The sequence below is a fragment of the Echiichthys vipera genome (genome assembly GCF_963691815.1).
Source record: "Echiichthys vipera genome assembly, chromosome: 5".
NCBI classification, from domain to species: domain Eukaryota; kingdom Metazoa; phylum Chordata; class Actinopteri; order Perciformes; family Trachinidae; genus Echiichthys; species Echiichthys vipera.
In genome coordinates this window covers 33,893,768-33,913,301 of record NC_139830.1, presented here as the reverse complement: position 1 = coordinate 33,913,301, position 19,534 = coordinate 33,893,768, and the positions used below count along the sequence as shown (strand labels likewise).

The following is a 19,534-nucleotide window of genomic DNA, read 5'->3' as shown; positions in this document are numbered from 1 at the left end:
AGAACGTACACAGGAAAGACAGAATTATTAACTGTTACCCCCAGAGGCTAAATTGTCCTCAGACTGATAGCTGATGGGTTCCGAGATAATGGTTTAGACAACTGCGTCACAAATGAAATACATGGCTAGTATGATGTAGCACCTCTGCTGTTTTTCTCTGTGGTTTGTCTCTGTTACCTTATACATCGCCAAGTTTTTTTCAAAACACCAGTAGCTATATTCGTACTCATTTAAACAGTGTTAATGTGTTTTTTTTTTTCCAAGATTATTTTTTGGGCAGTTTTCCGAGCCTTTATTAGATAGGACAGACAGTAACTGGGGTGAGAGAGAGAGGGGGAGACATGCAGCAAAGGGCCGCAGGTCGGAGTCGAACCCACGGCCGCTGCCTTTAGGACCTTCAGCCTCTTTACATGGGGCGACTGCTCTAACCACTGAGCCACCGGCCGCCCCAGTTAATGTGTTTTCTTAAATTGACACTGCACTGAAACTGGTGCTAACATGCACATTCTCTTAAGAGCACACATGGACCCAGACATAATAATTCATTCATTCTATGCCGTACTCACACGGCAGCACCCCATTGCTAGGATAAGAGGTGTAAGCCCAGCTTCTCTCCATTTAAACTGCTCCAGCACTTTAGATGCCTGCATGGCCTGCATTCCCAGACAGGCATAACTCTTAGAAGCTACGGCCTAAGCACACAGCATGGCATTTTACTGGCCTGTTGTGTAATTGTGACAAAGATCAAAGGTTGAACTTGAAAAGTCCTCTGCAGAGAAAGCCCTCCCAAAGGTGGATTTACATTTATGTTGAGTTTTTCCAATGGCATGTTTTACAGTCAACATTCGCGTCCTGCGTGATTGACTCAAACAATAACTGGCTTTAAAAAGCAATAAAAAGACACTTACAACCGATAAGGCATCTCTCTTAGTTAAATGATGGGCTCAGCTAACGTTTTGTTGGTGCCGTTTATTAAAGACGACCACAAAAGCATTTTAATTCTAAGGCCTGAAAGCATGTAAAACGGATGGATAAAGGGGATTTTTTTAGGAATGTTGAAGAGTTCATGGAAATCATCAAGAAGAGGGGATTATGGATGTTCCAGGCACACTCAAGATTGTACATATGGATTTATCAGCAACCACTAAAGGAAGGCTATATAATACATGATCACCACTTGTACTGTCCTTGTCAGCACCACAGACCAGCTTCAGATGTCTTAGTTTACATTCTTTTTTTGCTAATGCATGTTCAACCTTTTATCCAACCTTTAACTCCATTCAGTCATTTTCTCACAAGTAATTTATATTACTATATCTATTACATGGCTGGCTCCTGTTAAAAATTTTAAGATGCTATTATCAATGCAATAAAAAGATTCAATACCAAAATAATACTTATAAGAGGTATAAACCTGTTTATTTTAATTTACAAAAGAAGCCAAAGTTATCAAATGTTTAATGCCACTGGCTGGACAGGTCTGAATCAAAATACCTATTACAAAAAACTGGTCACACTCAGAACACCCCTGAGACTGAGACAAGTTTGAATCAAAACATTCACAGAAGTGAGACAAGTCTGAGTTAATATTCCCAAGAGCCTTAGAAAAGTCTGATCCAGAACACCATGAATTACACAAAATGCCCACCAAACTGAGGAAAGGTCAAGTCAAAAACTCCATGAGACAACTTGGTGTCAGAACACCACAAGACCGAAACAAGTCTGAGATAAACCTTTTCTGGAGACTGAGACCAAACTCTGTACTGCAGCCCTGTTCCATACCGATCCCTATTCATTACCATTCAGAACTTAAGGTAAGCTGGAACTTTCATATATAGGTAAAGCCTAGAAACTTGACTTTCCATTAATTAATGTTCTGAACTGTTAACGTTTTAGTGGAACATAAAGAGATCAACTATCTATGCAGGATTCTGTGTGTAGCCTTGCTGATCCATGAACATGTTGGGAAGCAGTGTGATAGTCTGATGCTCTAGTGAGCATGTGTGCGTGCACAAACACAAACACACACACGTGGACACTGCCTTCACGATGAGCCACTCAGCTGTCAGCTCAGACTTATGTGGCAGATGAGGCGCTCAGCAATCTCGATGACAAGCACAAGATGTCTCGGACCGCCCGAGGCGCGCACGCTGACACTAACGCGCACATACACACACCCTGCGTAAAATGTAGCTCAAACAGATGCGCTCAGCTGCGAATCGTGCCTAGTGGTCAAATATATGTTTTTAGGGATGAACAGGTTGCTGTAGAGGACAAGGCCAAAGCAAGCGAGTGATCTCTTGACATTTTAACTAATCCCTTCTAGCTTATGGTTTCTTGCACATTTGCGAGATTTGCTAGCAGCCAGGATTGGCTTTTTCACATATGCAACCTGTCATGTTAGATTGGACGATGACATGGTAGAGACCAAGGATGTGATGGCGCGAACGCTGAAATGGACTGTGATTGGATTCAGATGACACCGCCAGCTCGAGGCTACTAGCCTTTCTGTTCAAACTGTGTTTAGAAGTGTATTCTTTAACTGCTCTTGTGTCTCATACGTCGACAAACATCTCACCACGAAGTCATCAGCATTACCAATACTTGGCCTGGCTATATGAGCTGCCTGACAGCCTGCACTACTATTATATCATTGCAGATAAAACCTGTGATTCAAAATCTCCTGAAAGGTCTACCATGCAAACTATAAATGTTTTCCAGTGTCAGGGTAGGTTTTCCTTGGTGGCAGGTGTTGCTCAGTTGTTTGTATGCTTCTAAGATGAGGTGTTATTAGTCATAGGCCAACTTTGGGGCAACATTTATAAATTCCTATGACTCTGCTTGTTTGTTTAGGCAAGCCCAGACAGGCCACAGTGGCATTGTCTGATGCGCGTGAGGGAACAGGCTGTACCTGCCACAGCCCTTTGTTTGGTGGCTCAGGGCGAACACACGGTAACTGTCAAAAGCAGTTAAGGCCCCGTTCAGCAGCCTGCCCTGCATGGCATCCCGTCAAACGCCAGCTGAACTTTTCACTTGTCAATTCTGAAAGGTTAGCACTAAAATCAGCAGCGACAGATGCAAATGGATGGATGCTTTCCTGGCATTTTTGTGCAGGGATGCTTCATGTCACCTAGGCCACCTTGTCTACTCACTCCTACCTTCACTCTACACTGTCATGGCCCCTCTTTAGCCCCTCTGTTCCCCCTTTGTAAAGGGCAAGTAATACCCAACCCCTTCAGGTCCTGAGTAGTATTTGCTTGGGGTTTAGTTTGCTCTAGATCCATCGCCCACTTGGTTTCCCCTTCATATCCGTGATTAATGCGATTAATTCTCTATTAGTAGACATGTATGAAACCCTCTTTGCCGGTGCTGCCATAGCACACCATGCCTGTTGTTTTCGAGAACAGCATATTTGTTCAATATGTTCAGTAATCGTTCTGTAGCCAGACAAAAAAGAAGAGATTTTTGCCTTAACTATATAATAGCATACAATATGGAGAATAAGAAGGGGGGTAGGCTGGGATCTAACCAAGCACGTTGTGATTATATGTTACACGTTTCAACCACGAAGCCACCAGGATGCCCTGTGATTAATTTGGATACCCCAAACCTCTTAACCCTTGTTTTGGTATGTGTACATTTTATATTACTGTTTTCTTGAGGTCACTCCCTGAATAACATAATGCCAATAATAAATGGGGGTGGCAGTAGCTCAGTCCATAGGTGACTTGGCTGGGAACCGTAGGGTCGCTGGTTCAAGTCCCTGTGTGGACCATGTATGGAGTGTGGACTGGTGGCTGGAGAGGTGCCAGTTCATCGCCTGGGCTCTGCCGAGGTGCTGTTGAGCAAGGCACCGAACCCCCAACTGCTCGGGGCGCCGGTCACTGGCAGCCCCCTCGCTCTAACAACTCTCCTTAATTGCATGTTTATGTGTGTGTGTGTGTGTTTCGGGCCTGTATGTGTAACATGATTAATAATAAGAGTGAAAAAATTCAATTTCCCCGTTGCGGGATAAATAAAGTAATTCTTCTTCTTCTAACAAAGTGGGGTGAGTTACTGAAATAGTATTCAAACTGCTTTCCTCGTCCTCTTTGAACCAGTTCAGTCCAGAACCAGATCAATCAACTGAACATTTCTGTTAATTGGATAGTCCTAGAAATATGTTTTGTCAATAATGTCACAAAATCAAGAACTCTCTAGTAACGTTAATAGTCACCAAGATGGTTTTGCAGCTTGTGTGATGGTTGGAAATAAATCACATTTTTTATTTTTCTCATCCTTACCAAAGTCTTTGATTGAAACCTTTACTACTGTATGTCTTTGCACACACACACACACACACACACACACACACACACACACACACACACACACACACACACACACACACACACACACACACACACACACACACACACATACACACACACCCCAACACCATCAAAATTAAACAACATGAATCTTTAATTTATTTAGCAACTTCATTTTCTTAATGTTTTCAGTTGTGTTGGCTTCATCACTTTGTATCCACTTTTCTCAAAAAATTACTAATATTTTCACGTTTACCTAGGGTTGCGAAGGGGCGGAAAACGTCTGGTAAATTTTCAGAAACTTTCCACAGGAAGTTAAGCTGGGGAATTTTGTAAATATTACAAATTGGAACCTTTCCATGGGAATAATTTGAATTTATGGGAAAACACTGGAAATTGGGGGTAATTTAAACATACTGTATCATATCCAAACATAAATATAAACATTTTTTTGTCATCCATGAAAAATATTACAATTAAAAAACATTAGATTGCAACAGATTTATTTGTAAGTAAAACTTTATCAAGTTTTAAATATTTTATTTAACAATCAATTCTTTCATTGAACAAAAGCATGAATGTTGAGTAAAATAAAAAAACTCAACATTCAAACCCACCCATTCACCCCCCTATTATGTATGGTGGTTTATAAGTCACATTACTATTTAGTGGATGAAAGGTACCAGAAACAACCCAGATGAATGCAAGATAACTGAAACATTTGTTGTGTAAAGAGTGGTGTACTGGAAAACAGTGCAACATCTTTCATTTTGCCGAACTAAAATACAGTCCCATAGGACATAGAATCATCATTTAATATACTGTCCTGTGGTTTCAGGTCGAACTGAAGATGAAGTACAATGACCAACACTGTAAAACCAGAGGTCTTCTCCCAGGCCATCGTTGGTATGAGATTCAGGCCTACAGAGCTCTAAACCAGGCTCTGGGAAGGTAAATCTGTCCTTTACAGCTCCAGTGTTATTGAAGATTTACTTTGGTGCTCTCTGTCTATTGTACTTAAACCCTCAAACTTAATTTTACAGGTGTATCCGCCACAAGAATGACTGGGGTGCCCTAATTCTCGTAGATGACCGCTACAGGAATAATCCCAATAAGTACATCACAGGTACTCAATGTTTACAGTGTGTGGCACTGGCTGACTGCGCAGCCTCTCAACTTGAACACTAGATGGCAATAGTTATCCACTGTAAGGTTTTTGGTAGTATTTGATTTGAGTATCTGATGTGTTTGTTCCTGTAATCTCAGGTCTGTCTAAATGGGTCCGCCAGCACGTGAAGCATCATGACACCTTCAGCAACGCCATGCAGTCTCTGGTTGCGTTCTCTCAGGTGCAACAGAAGGTGAAGGTGGCTCCTGCCAGCAGTCAGACCCATAGCTCTTCTGTCTTATCTCCAAGCAGTCAGTTGTCAGTAACTGTGGAGGGACAGAGTCTGCTCAAGACCACAGAACCTCAGACACCCCAGAAGGACACAAGCCTCTCCAACGTCCATTTTTTCTCTTATACACAGTTGAAAGCTGAACAACACGAAAAAGCAGGTGAGCTACATTGAAAGGTTTAAAGTAGAATTTTTGGTGCTGCAAGGTTTATAGCTTTCTTATCCAAGGCCTCCAAAATATAGCTATAACTGCTTATCCCTATCGGGGTCGTGGGGGGGCTGGAGCCAATCACAGCTGACATTGGCCGTGAGGCGGGGTACACCCTGGACAGGACGCCATTCACACTCACATTCACACCTGCCCGGTACGAATAACCACCGTGTAGCTATATGTACTTTCCATATAGTTGATGTTTTACATCACAAGAATAGCTTAAAAGATGAGGCTGGCATCATTCTTTATTTATCTTATGGTCAAAAAATCTCATGCAAACACTAAAACGCATGTACCAATATTGAAACAAGAACCTGAATTCTTCTGATGGAATGGTTAGGAGCAACATGAAAGTGTTAAAGTCTAGCTCAGAAACCAATTGTTTTTTATTTTTAAATTTAAGTTGCTTTCAGTCTGTTCAACTCACAAAAGGGATGTGATGATGTATTGTTCCTCTAGTGTGGCTAAACCTCTGATAAATAAATACATAAATCATAGCTAATATAACCACACTTTCTTCATGAATTATGACATTAGAAGTATTCAATGTTCCAGTATTCAATTTTGCCTGTCATTTTTGTGGATGGGTCTATGAGCATGACATCACCACAAGAAAATATTGTAGGTGACATGTTTGCACATTGCCTTGGCTAGCACCCATTGTCTCTGGGGTCATGACAAGGTTGAGCTGCTTGCCCAGTTGAATTCTGTGTGGTGGATAGCGGTGCAGTAGCAGACCCCCACCCCATCCTCATAGTTGGGGGTGGGGGCTATGGGATCAGTTGAGTGGCTCGCCTCATTACTGTAAGGTCTTTTGCGTGCCTGAGTGGCCCTGATGAGCAGATGTTGGACTGTTGCTTTTAATTAAATCCCCTTGACCTTTGTTTGGATTATATTGAGCGTAAGCTTGCATTTATATATTTCTTTATAAGATATCCTTGGCAGCCATGGTGCTCTGCTTACCAGTCTCATTTCATGGTGAGACTAAAAAACATCTTCATGAGTCTTAAGGTGTTTGCTCTGTTGTCTTTGTCAGATTTTACTTATATGCCAGTATTAGATTAATAAATATCCACTGTAAACTCATTTTGAATGTTTTGTTTCCTTGATGCAGAATGGTTGAATACAAAGCACAGTTCCCCAGCAGGGCCCCTATTGCTTCAAAAAAGAACTGCTCAGCCTCTGTACCACATGTTCACCTCCAGCCCCTGCTTCAAGAAGCCAATATTTAAAGAAAAAGCACCCATTGATTCCAGCCAGCACCTGGAAACCTCTAATCATTCGGAGCACAAGGAGAAACCACAGAAATTCTCTCCACAAAAGAAGACTGAGGCCACCAGTCTCAAACAAGGGGGAGGACACAGTTCTAGTGAAATCAAAGTGGAATCACACAATCTGACTCTGGAGCCTTCTCCAGCAATGACCCCTCCCAGCTGTGAAAGTGAACTGCCCTCAGCGAACAATTCAAATGAAGATGAAGAGGAGGACCAAACTGTCTTCTTTACCCCAGAACTTTTCGAGTGTGAAGGTGATGAAGGCAGCCCACAGAAAGAGATGAAGACCAAGTCACCTCCCAGGATGGTTTTAGGGTCAGAGAGCTTTGCCCTAATGTCAGAAGAACTTTTTGGCTCTGAGCAGGCCCGAGGGCAAGGGCAAGCCTCGGCTTTTGATGGACAGAGTGCTATTTCAGTCAGTAAGGAGATCACAGTGCTGTCACAGGGACAGGGAAAAGAAATCATAGGAAAGAAGCAAGGTGAGGAGGGAGAGCAGGTGGATAACCAGAGCAGTCAGTCAGGCAGTCGGCTTCGCAGGTTGTCCAGGTCCAGGCAGAAAGCTCCCTCCACTCCAACAGGTAACTAACCTGGACACAAGAAATTTTGTGAACAAGGCAATATGTCCTAGAAATAAAGTGCAAATAACACATTCAATGCACATAGCAGTAGAACAATTTTCAGTTATTGAATCAGATATCAGTGCAGTGTACCATATTCAGGTTTTTCTGTTGCTGCATAAGTTTCACAGATCGTCTTGCAGAATTTCCAAACATGCTGTAAAGTATCCATGTATGTTGCAGCTGCCTCAGGCAACAAAGCCCTAACTCTCTTATCATGCATGCAGTATATGATGAGGCTTCAGCGATCTCTTCTAATGCAGTGTGACAGCACATCTTATTAAGGCCATAAAGTCTCAGTTAAAAAATGCATAACAAACCAACAACATTGCAGCACTGATTGAATGTGCCTTTAAACAAATCATTAAAATATAAAACCACAAACTAATTTGTATTCCTATGAAGTAAGTAATCAGTTAGTTCTGTTTTAATGATGTGGTTGTAGATTATGGGTAAGGAACATAGATGCTTTAGACATGCCTGATTTAACCTAACCTACCTCCCTTTGTTTTCCCAAATTTCAATTCCAATTATGTAAAATGAGCTATAAACCTATATGGCATGGGTTCACATATGTTTTACTTTCAATACAAGCATTCATGAATTCTGTTAAGTCACAATAAAATGAAATGTTGGTGTTCATTCATATTTTTTTCTTATCCTATTTCCTGTAACAGTGTTCCTTTTCCGTAACCACATAAGTCCTATCAGACTTTTCTGCACTGTCACCAAATATTTATTATTTCCTTATATTTTTTCCATCATTTCTATTACTGAGGGTAGACTGGAATATTAGAAACCCTTCTCAGTATAATTACACAATACAGTTCAATAACATTCACTAAAATGACCAATTTAAACCTGCACTTCTCTAAAATAGTATAAACTACATTCGTTTTAGCTAGGTAGACTTATTAAACTGTGAACTGCGTTTATATATTATTATATATTTATATTAAAATATCTTCACCAATTAAATAACTCTAGTATAATTAATCTGAATTCATAAAACAAAGCCAGTGATATTGTAACTAGTCATTAACAGTGTAGTTTCCATATTGGTAGAGCTGTATAATTCACTGACATTTAGATCTTAACCTCTTTTTTGTGATTTATTCATGGAGGAAAACAGTCATTTTTGTGACCCATCTGTGCAATACATTATGTATGTGTAATCAGCAGTTTAGTGGCCATATTTGATTGGGTCTGAGGAGCTGAGGTAATTTAATCAAGCCAATGCTAAATGTAGAATCGTCAAACAGGCTAAGTTGAAAGGAGACAGAAAGATTAGATTAAACATGATTACACTGATGTGATATGTCTCATTACAGCGCAAACTTCACCAATGTGTGATTTTCGCAGACGAGCAGAACAGACAAGTGTTCCATTAAAGCTTTTTTCTGATCATCAACTGCCTCCCTAAGACCCTTGTCTATGTAATCGTGCATGGCCACTCGTCAACATCATCTAAATGCAGAGTGTGGAAATGCCAGCGAATGTGTGTTAAAAGCACTCAATAGGGACCTCACATTTGTGAAAGACTCAGTAATGGCTATGAATGACTGTGTTTTTCCCCATTAGACGATTTCAGACTTTTCCCCCAAACCCAAATCCTTAAAGCTATATTAAGACAACATTCCCACAGATTTGTGGTGTTTGTTCGTATTAAATTCTGGATTGTGAGGGGTCAACACTCTGTCTAGTGTCAAATGAAGTGACTAATCAAGAACCCTCTTTCACATTTTTTGAGACAAGGGCTTTGTCTAAAAAAACTTGGACTCACTTCTGGTCTAACTATAGGCTGGCTTTTTTAGTAAACTAGAACAGTGGTACCTAACAGGGTTATGTGTCCACGGTGGGTACCTCTGCAGTTGCCAGGGGGAATTTGGAAAGATTTTGTAGTGGCTTCAGCTGATATGAAAAAATACAAATGTGAATCAAGGTTCTTAGTGTAACTTTTTGCAGATATTAATAGTTTTTTATTGCCAATGGGCAATTGGAATTTCTCGGGTAATTTCAAAGGATGGGATATTTGCATGCTAGTCCACACATGCTGTGTTCTTGCAGCGGTGGCTGTGAGACTGACCTAAGGTTGACACCTGTCCTGTTTAACAGCAACAGCTAGTTTGCTGATCCGGTGGGGAGTTGGACTTGGGGTAGACTGGGATCAGATTAGTTGAGTATGTGTAGTGGAGGCACAGCATGTGTTGTGGTTGTACAACAAAATGATTTTCCCTAGGTGGTGATTAAAATCCTAGAGGAAATACTAACTTGAAAAATAATATGGTTTTAGTTTGCTAATGTTAGCCATTATTAGCTTGCTTGCTTATGTGAAGGAATTGATAGCTAGCTGATGTAGCAAAATCTGGGGCTGGTCTGGCTGGCTTGCCGTTTGCAAATTACTTTTATCAACTAACATTACAACGCCAGATCCGTGCAGTGAAGCTAAGTTAGGGCGCACTCACACTGTCCATCCGTACCGTGCCCTGTGCTTTAGGGTACTTGTCCCCTCCCTCTCCCCGCACGGGCCAGGCCAGTTTGTACTCACACTGCCTGGGCCTCGGCGGAATGCTTCTTGCCCGTCTACACGTCATCACGCCGTAACATCATCCGACCAAATCTGCAATTATCACTCCAACTCCGCATCACACCAACGTGGACCTTTCGCCACCATTGTTTTAAAGGTCAGCGCATGGTCCGTCCTTCTTTTTTTCTATGTCGGAACAGGCGCTTGTGCTCGTACATGTGCAGACATGCTTTACAAAAGCCCACCTCTCCCAAACGGTCCCCGGCCGGCAAGCGGGCCGCAGCTGGGCGCGGTACGGTTGCACTAACACTGGTCAAACGAACTAGACTTTACCCGTGGAACCTGTTTGGACACGGTACGGATGGACAGTGTGAGTGCGCTATTACAGTTAGCTGGCTAACCTTAGCTTGTTTTGTAATGTTAGCTCACTGTGACCTAAGCTTAGAACGTTGGCCTGCTGGCTGTGGCTCCCCTGTGCTCCCCTGTAATTCATTTTACAGTATTCTACCGACATGATAAAGGTGTCCCTGTTGCATGTTCAGTCTCCCTGTTTTGGCCAATTCTCACTTGGCTCACGTGCTTATGAAGATGCAAGTGCAAGCTACAGGATGAGGAGTTCATTTAATGGCCACTGTTTTTAATAAAAAGGGTTTTCTGAACATTAAACAGAACCTTTAAGAGGACAGTTAAAACAATTAAGATTTCAAACTTTTATTTAATATATAATAGTATATTTTTAAAAAATAACCAATGCTAACGCCAACCTGAGTCTGCTGACCACCACTGTTGCAGTTGTCATATATGAGAAAAATTGGCAGGCGAGCAAAGAAATAACAAAATAATTAACTTAAAGTCCTAGATAAATGGTTGAATCATCCAGCCTCTGCCACTTACACAAGGCAAATTTGACCAAACCAAGCCTTAACATTGCTAATTCCGAATCACTGTCTTGTATAAAATAATATTCACCTTTTAATAATCAGTAGTGTTAAATATCCAATTTAAAATGTATTAAAACAAGAAAACATTTAGAATATGAAGGATGCTATGCTGTTCATAGTGCGAGATTATGATGCTGCCCAATGCAGATTTAAGAACTAAACAACCGTTACTCTAATCACTTTTTCCTGTTATTCCAACTCAGGAAAACATGACTGTCAGATATATCTATTAAATGCTAAAATGTAACTTAATTGTAATTGATAGGTGGAGGCTATGATGCCAAGAGTGTAGGGAGAGTCAGTCTTCAGCAGAGTGAGACCAGGAGCAACCAGATGAGGACTGACAAGGCCGGAGCAGATCATGAGTTAAAGGTAATGATTCTGACTTTGAAGCGCAGACCATCCAGAGCCAGACCCAGAGTATACCGCTTCAAAAAAGCCATAGTTCAAACGAATGCTTGTCAGGCACATGTTTTGCCAGAGAATGATAGCTGGATTACCGGTCAACGGACAGAGCTCATCTTGGAACCAAGTGTAAATGACCAAGTGACTGAGTCAGGAAAATCCTCTGTGGATGTGAGGGAACCCAAAGCTCTCAAAAAAGTGCCTACCCCACCAGGTAGAAGGGCTGAGTTGGATGTTGTGACTCCCAAACAAGAAGACATAAGAGGTCTGCAAGAAGCTGGAGCAGCAGGGTATAGTCCTACTCATCCAGTACTGGATGTCACTCCGAAGAAGTCAGCACGCCAAACCAAAAGGTGAACTAATCTATATAGAACTTAAAATCCTAGGTTATACAGTCTGAACAAGCAATGCATGTACTGCACATGCCAATGTTGATTAACACATTAGAGAAGGTTGCACACATTACAAAAATACATTACAAACATTTTGGCTTTACACTTTGCTGGGCAAATAAATGTTTAAGACGAGGAATTACATCTTGAAATGTTGAATCAACAGCTCATCTGGCCACTATTTACTGCCGATGTTGACTTTTCTGGATGATGCCCACAAATTGTATTGTAGTGTCACGCATCTAATTAATCGGCCAGTAACATTGAGTACATCAGATCTTCACCCTGATAGTTTGTTAATTTCTACCTTGGGAGCAGGGACTTTTTGGATGGCAAGAACTAGTAAAACCCAGAAACCTATGACCCAGTTCCTGTGGTCAAAATTCAGTCAAAATTTCTGAGTTTCTAGATTCCTTCTTTGTAAGCTAATCAAAAATGGGCTATGTATAGCAATATATCATTTCCATACAGTGCTTTTGCAAACACCACCATAATGCTGCTCTTATGATCACACTTTTAAAAACTGCACATAGCAATGTATGTAAACTGTGTTTTTATATTTGTCCTGATTTTGATTTTTTTCTTATAACCAACACATACCAGCATCACTACCTTTTAGCAAGCCAATCACAGCGGATGTGGTCTCCATGTGTTATCTCCATTGCCCAATTGCATAGTTACATCTTTGTACCTCTGTTGTAGCTATAGCACCTCCCTGAAGTTGAAGCATGAATCCAGCTAAAGTCATTATGGATATTGCCATTATCCAATCTGCTTGGTCTGATTCTTTCTCTTATTAATTCTTGATCACTTTTCTGTGTGTAAAAAAAAAAGAAAAAGAAAAGTAGTTATACACAGGTTTTCAGCATCAACACAACTGTTTTATTATCTCTGGTTAGCAAACAAGCACAAAAGCTGTAAACGGTTGCAGTAGCTAATAGTAATGGATAAATGGTTGCAATAGTTAACTAGTAGGGGGTACATAAGTGGGGTACATGAAACCAAAAAGGTTGGGAACCAGTTTTAAGTTAGTATTATTTAATAACTGTAACATCTAGAAATATTCCCTTAAATGCTCTTCGACATTTTTTAACAATATATTCTTTTTTTATACTATGCTGCATTGGTGTTGTTTACAGGTATGCAGCTACTTTATGAAAACAAAAACTTTTATTTTTCAACCAAGCTATAAATGTAGAGATCTTGCAAGCAGAGATGCAGGGGTTTTAAAAAGACCTCTCCAAAAAGAAAGGTAAGTGTCAAGTTAACTTTTTCAGCAAATGACATTCATTGATATACTATTTCTCATCACTATCAATATTTACTGTGCTTGTCTTTTCCTTGTATTGCAATATTTATAATTGTTTTAATTGAAATAAAAGCAATAAATATAGACGTATCGGTGCTGCTGTACTACATATGCAGTGATAGATTTAGCATTTATTCTGTTTTCTCCATGTGTTACACACAAGCACATAAAGAAGACACAGTGGAGGGTAATGAGTCATATCACCGCGTTTCACATCTTATGTGAACACAATGTAAAAATCAAAGGATCTGACAGAAAAAGCTGTCTGATGTCAACATACTGATTAAAAGAAATACAGTTTAAGACCAATGAATAGCAATAAAAGAAAAGAAAATTTAGCACTTAGACAAAATTAGCATTTTGAAAACAACATTTTTCCACTTAACGGGTTACTAATCTGCCTATGAAATTTATTGAACAAGTATTCAGAAACTCCTCAAAGGTGTTTCTTGACAGCCCCTTCTTTGCGTTTGCATATAAAAAAGAAAGTTCTGAGATATGGACTGAGACCGATTCTTTGCCTTACTTACAGAGTCAATGACCAGAAGCCATGCTCTTTGGGACTCTACTGTTCTATGTGCGGAAAGGAACTGCTTCCTGTTGCACATGGTAATTTCAAAGAAATCCCTTTTATGTTTCAATTGCACAGAATTTTGAGTCATGCCATTACTGAATGTAATGAGTAATTGTATTTCATTTTGGCGCTGATTTCATTTCTCTGTTATGCCTTATTTTTTAGGTTCACTACAGCGTGCTGTTTGTGAATTTGAACACCTCGCTTTTCTGGGAAAAAACAGATTTAGTCCTGCAGAAAGGACCAGCCGCTGCCCGCATCAGCCATCATTTACAGACAACTCAGGCACACTGCTGGTAGTCCAAAGTCTCACATCACTAAAAGCCCTAAGGACTACTCTGCAACCCTACCGTGATAACAGTTTAACTGGTGGGTTGACAGCAGGTTGATTAGACAAGAACAGTATTAAAGTAGTGGCAAATCTTGTATTACAAGAAAAGTTACTAAGCAACACGTTACATGTTTTTCCATCAAAAAAGGCAAATGCCATTGCACCCACAACTGAGCATTCAAAACTAAATAGAAATGACGATTGGAAATACATTTTTAAAATAAATAACTGCTAAATTAACTCATAACTGCAAATGGTTAGAAATTAATACACTGGCGCTTTTTCCATCCCTGTTTTAAAACAGACTTGAACATTCATATGGACATGCTTTGATCCTTTTAAGGCACATATTTTTACTCTGAAGTCAGTAAAGTTACACGCTTTCCCACTGCTTTTCATTCATGCAGCATATAATGCCATCTGGAATCCTGAGGAGGGCATGGTTACCAGATTTCTGCAGTGCAAAGGCTGTTTGTCTCAAAGCCCCTTTCTGTCTGCAACTTTCATAGCAGCAGAGCTCCAGTGCCCTCGAGACATGGCCCAAGATCAGGTAAAAATAATGAATGTCATTAACTGTAAAATTGGGCCTGCTCAATGTGCATATACACAATGCCATTTAGATATCCTGATTGTCATTTAGCAGAAACCACTGCTGAAAACACTGCTGGAGCTGATCCCAGCTGACATCGGGCGTGGGGCAGGGTACACCCTGGACACGACGCCAGTTTATCGCAGGGCACATAGAGACAGACAACCATTCACACTCACATTCACACCTATGGGCAATTTAGAGTAATTAATTATCCTAACACGTGCATGTCTTTGGACTGTGGGAGGAAGCCGGAGAACCTGGAGAGAACCCACGCAGACACAGGGAGAACATGTAAACTTCACACAGAAGGGTCCCAGAAAATATACATCGTATTCAATCAAAAACTTTCATACCAACTAAACTATGGCCAGATGCCCCCTTCCAGTGTGGGGATGTTCAGGGAGAGAGAGCAGGTCAACACTAGATGCCACATAGAAGTGGTGTACAAAAAAGGATAAATATATATATTTATATTTATATCCTATAAATGCTGTGTACTGTATATATACAGAACTGTATATATATATGTATATATATATGTATGTATATATATATACACACACATATATATATATATATATATATATATATGTATGTATATATATACACACATATATGTCCATCACAGCTCATCTCTACACACTGAAGTCTGTTTATATCTGTCAGTGGCTCAGCACTACGTCACATGTTTTGTTGTTTTGCTCTAATTGGTTGTAGGTCTATTCAATTGCATCCAGAATCATTTTGGTATACAGCCATTGATTGCATTATTATAAATACCACTACTTTTTTGGCAAGACACGCCCTGCATAGCAGTCATAGTCTGTGGATGTAGTCACCATGACCTCACAAATAGTTTCTGAAGAGACACTCGGGTCATTGCCATTTTGGCAGTGCATGAATACTGGCTAATCTAAAAAATAGGCAAAGAGGTGGAGCGTGGGTGGAGTTTAGACATGCTGAATGAACCCTGGATGGCACCCACCCACCACTTACAGCACCCATGCCCTTAATTATACATAACTTTAAGCCTTACTATCATTTAATCGGGCATGTTATTTAAAAAAATCACATCCTGTACAGTTGAGAGAGTAGAGAAGTTGTAAACATGTTTATATCTGCTGTTAAGTTGGGCATTTTAACATGGGGTGTCTATGGAGATTAACTGGCTTTTGGAACCAGCCTCAAGTGGCCACCCGTGTTGGCTGTATTTTTCATTCCTGGAGGTGAGGGGTTAGCAAATAGCCAAGGCTAATCACACAGTTGAATGTGTTCCTAATTTGACACATTGAAGTGGCATTCTGGCTTGTATCTAGACAACAGTGCTGTAATGGCAGTTAGTGGTCGACAGATCTGATGAATGTTTTACGTGTCAGGAGAAGGAGTAGGGTATAGTGGACGCCCATACCATAGTTTTTTGAGCACTATGAGCAAGTTTTGCCAGTGGAAGGCTTGTGTCTGCAGACATTTTTGTTAATTGGCCTTCTGATTGCAGGCATCAGTCAATGCTGATTAACTCTAAATGGCATTAATTGGCCCCATTAATCGGCCAACCAATGAATCTATATATATAGCCAATGATAATTTCCACAATTATCCATGTGGAAAATAATAGCATTTTGTTAGGGTGGGTTTAACAAAGTGACTGCACTGTTCTCCTTGTTTTTCACTTCTACCTCAAATTTCTACAAATTGGACACATGCTGTGCCTGGGGGCATATTTCAATCAATAACCACTCCCACTCCTCCATAATCCGATTTACAGTAGTAACAGAACCGAGGCACAGTATAAAATGTGACAGCTTCTAGGAATGCCTGAGCTGCTTTTTATCATTGATTTGTAAATCTGCTGCTGTTTTGATGATTGCTTTATAGACAGTTGATGCCTCTGTGCTGCATTGTATCTATTAACTTTGACCTGCACCTTGATGACTTTTTGTCTTTTGGAGGCTATAGCAGGCTTGCTTTTTGTTGTATAGAGAAGGTATCACACAAAACTAGATGAACTATGTCATCAATAACATGTTAAGCTGTAGGTTATGGGGCTAAATTACACTCCAAAGATAGACCAAATTTTGGCGAGTGAAAAATGGAATGGCTATCTTGAAAGGGATCCCTTGACCCCTGACCTCAAGATATCTGAATAAAAATAGGTTCTATGAGTATCCATGAGTCCCCCTTCATTGCCCACTTCATTTTCATCCTAGACCTAATCCTGGACTATTCTAAAATTATGTAGCTGGACATTTCTGCATTCTGGGAACCCTAAACAGTTTTGAATTGCATAAGTTGGATCTGACTGGAAAGCTGAGACGTATGTGGATTCAGTGAGCCCATTTGTTTTCATGTGTGAATATATTAGTCTCCATAGTAGCCATTGTATTGTAGATAAAGAATTTTTTGAAACTTGAGTTCACTATATAACATCTGTTGTGACCTTGAGGATAATCACAGCCTCTTGAAAACTTTACAACCCCAAACTAGAGACCTAGAGCAGAGGTGGAAAGCTTTCCTATGTATATTGACAATAGGGGGGTTCCTGAACAGTTTCAAGAATAAAAGTGCTTGTAATCCAATCGCCGAAAAATGCAATTCCTGCAGAATCTCCAAATATCTTGTTATAAATACAGTTTTTGAGATCACGGCATGGATTTGTCTTTGGTGTTCCTTAAGGTCTGGTTCCTAATGTGGTATTTTTGGAGGGGTTATTGACCGTTTTTATTCATATGGTAAAAAAAATGGGTAAATTGTGCACCAAATCTGTGTAACAAATGGTTTCAAACCTAAAATTGTTGCAACAATTTATGAGCGATAAGTGAGCAACTGCTCCAAAATAATTAAGGGAACACTTAATCGTCACAGTATAACACCAAGTCAGTTAAATTTAAGGGATTCTGTCAATGTAAAGCCCTGTTCGGACAGGACTAGTTTAATGTGGGGAGGTGTGGTAAAATAGTCTTACCTCAGGACATCTGTAATTTAAATGGCCAATTCACACGGGATTGAAAAATCCCTGATTCTACCAAAATGCGGAAACTACGTATTGATGGGATATGACAGAATATCAACATATGTTTGTTTTATGTTCTACAGAGTTTTGTATTCGGACAGGTCTAGTTTTATCCAAGGTATGCTTTTTTAACTTACATTTCCCGGAATAATTACTGACATGGCGCATTTGGACAGGACTAAAAGCTCTGGTTAAAATGACCTCACCAAACTTGATTTCTACATAATGGAAATTTGTAGCTAATTTTGACAAAATTATTCAATTTAATTTATTAAAGACTTTTATTGTTAATTTAACTGTCACTAGTCCTGTCTAATTAAAATGTAATGTCTGCACCAATCATTCCTGTTACAGTTGCCAGGAGTATCTAGTAGTAACTGTGCAGTATAGTCCTTTTGCTCAGGCAGAAGTTTAAATGTCAAACACTGATGAGATTATCACTCTGACCTGTCAGATTAAAAAGATTAACCCTGATTGACTGGAAAATTCAGGGTAAACTGTAACTTTCCAAACTCTGGTACTTTCAAAGCTGAGTTGTCTAGTTATCTTGATCCAATCTTTTTGGATGAAAAAACAACACATCTTCATGGATGACCTTGGCTTGTCTGTTTGTTTAGTTGTCAGCAGGTTTATGACAAAAAACTACTGGTCCAATTTTCATGAACCTTGGTGGAAAGGTGTAACATGGGCCAGAGAATAATCTATACAATTTTAGAGCAGATCTGAATCATGGGAAAAATACACAAATTATGTTTCACTTTCCTTAATATCACGTTTTGGGGCACTTTTGCTGCATTCATGTGATGTTGAAAAAAGAAACAATTACTGACTGGGAAAATTCACACTGCATTAACATTGTTAAAGGCATGCCTTGGTGGGGGTCTGTGCTCTCTGAGGGCCCTTCTAGTCTTGTTATTAACAAATTACCTAAATGAAGATTCATTAAAATGACATGTTAAATAAAAAAGATGTATAATTAGGAGGCTTTGAAAGTTTTAAGATTTAGTTACATGATATCACAAGAAAGTATTTTACATTGGGGCTACAGTGGTGTGGTATGTCCTCTCTAAATTATCAATAGACACTTCAGGTCAGGTCAAGCATCTCATTTACATCAATAAATAAATATTGCCATGACTGCCCTTAACTTTGCTCATATTCTTCTTTATGCAAATGGATCTTTTTTCCTCTGACAATAAATGTGCAAAGTAGTTCAACATTGTGGTGCACTAAATCCAGACCTTGTGGAACAAAGAGGAATATTCTGCTCTTGATTCTCTAGATTTCAGGAAATACCCATTATGTTAAGATAAAGGACTTTGTGAAATAGCCTCAACATTTTGGCCATCTGGATCACAGTGTGAATCTGACTAAGCCGACCGGCCAAACGCACATCTCTGCCCCCCTCTGCCGCTAGGGGTTTAGGCAACACTTTGGTCCACCCTTCACTATTCTTTGGACGCTTGCATGATGCGTTTCAAGTTCCTGCTGTTCAGCTGTGAATTTGACAGACACCATATTGCACATAAAGCTTTGGAGTCTGTCTGGGTGCAATAACCAGACACCCTACCTCCAGTCTGCATGCAGTCACTTAACAAACTCCAACACTGTTGGCGTGGGGCATGGCACACTCACAGCAAC

At 40.0% G+C, this 19,534-nt stretch overlaps 1 protein-coding gene across 1 annotated transcript in view; it reads left to right on the top strand.

The window, feature by feature from the left end:
• brip1 (BRCA1 interacting helicase 1) overlaps nucleotides 1-7,901 on the top strand; it is an 83,068-nt gene extending 75,167 nt beyond the window's left edge. The window contains exons 17-20 of the mRNA XM_083913557.1: nucleotides 5,149-5,261; nucleotides 5,354-5,436; nucleotides 5,577-5,867; nucleotides 7,036-7,901. Coding sequence (XP_083769683.1) covers nucleotides 5,149-5,261; nucleotides 5,354-5,436; nucleotides 5,577-5,867; nucleotides 7,036-7,781 — 1,233 coding nt within the window. The 3' untranslated portion in view covers nucleotides 7,782-7,901. The remainder of the gene's footprint in view (nucleotides 1-5,148; nucleotides 5,262-5,353; nucleotides 5,437-5,576; nucleotides 5,868-7,035) is intronic.
• The last annotated feature ends 11,633 nt before the right edge of the window (nucleotides 7,902-19,534 follow it).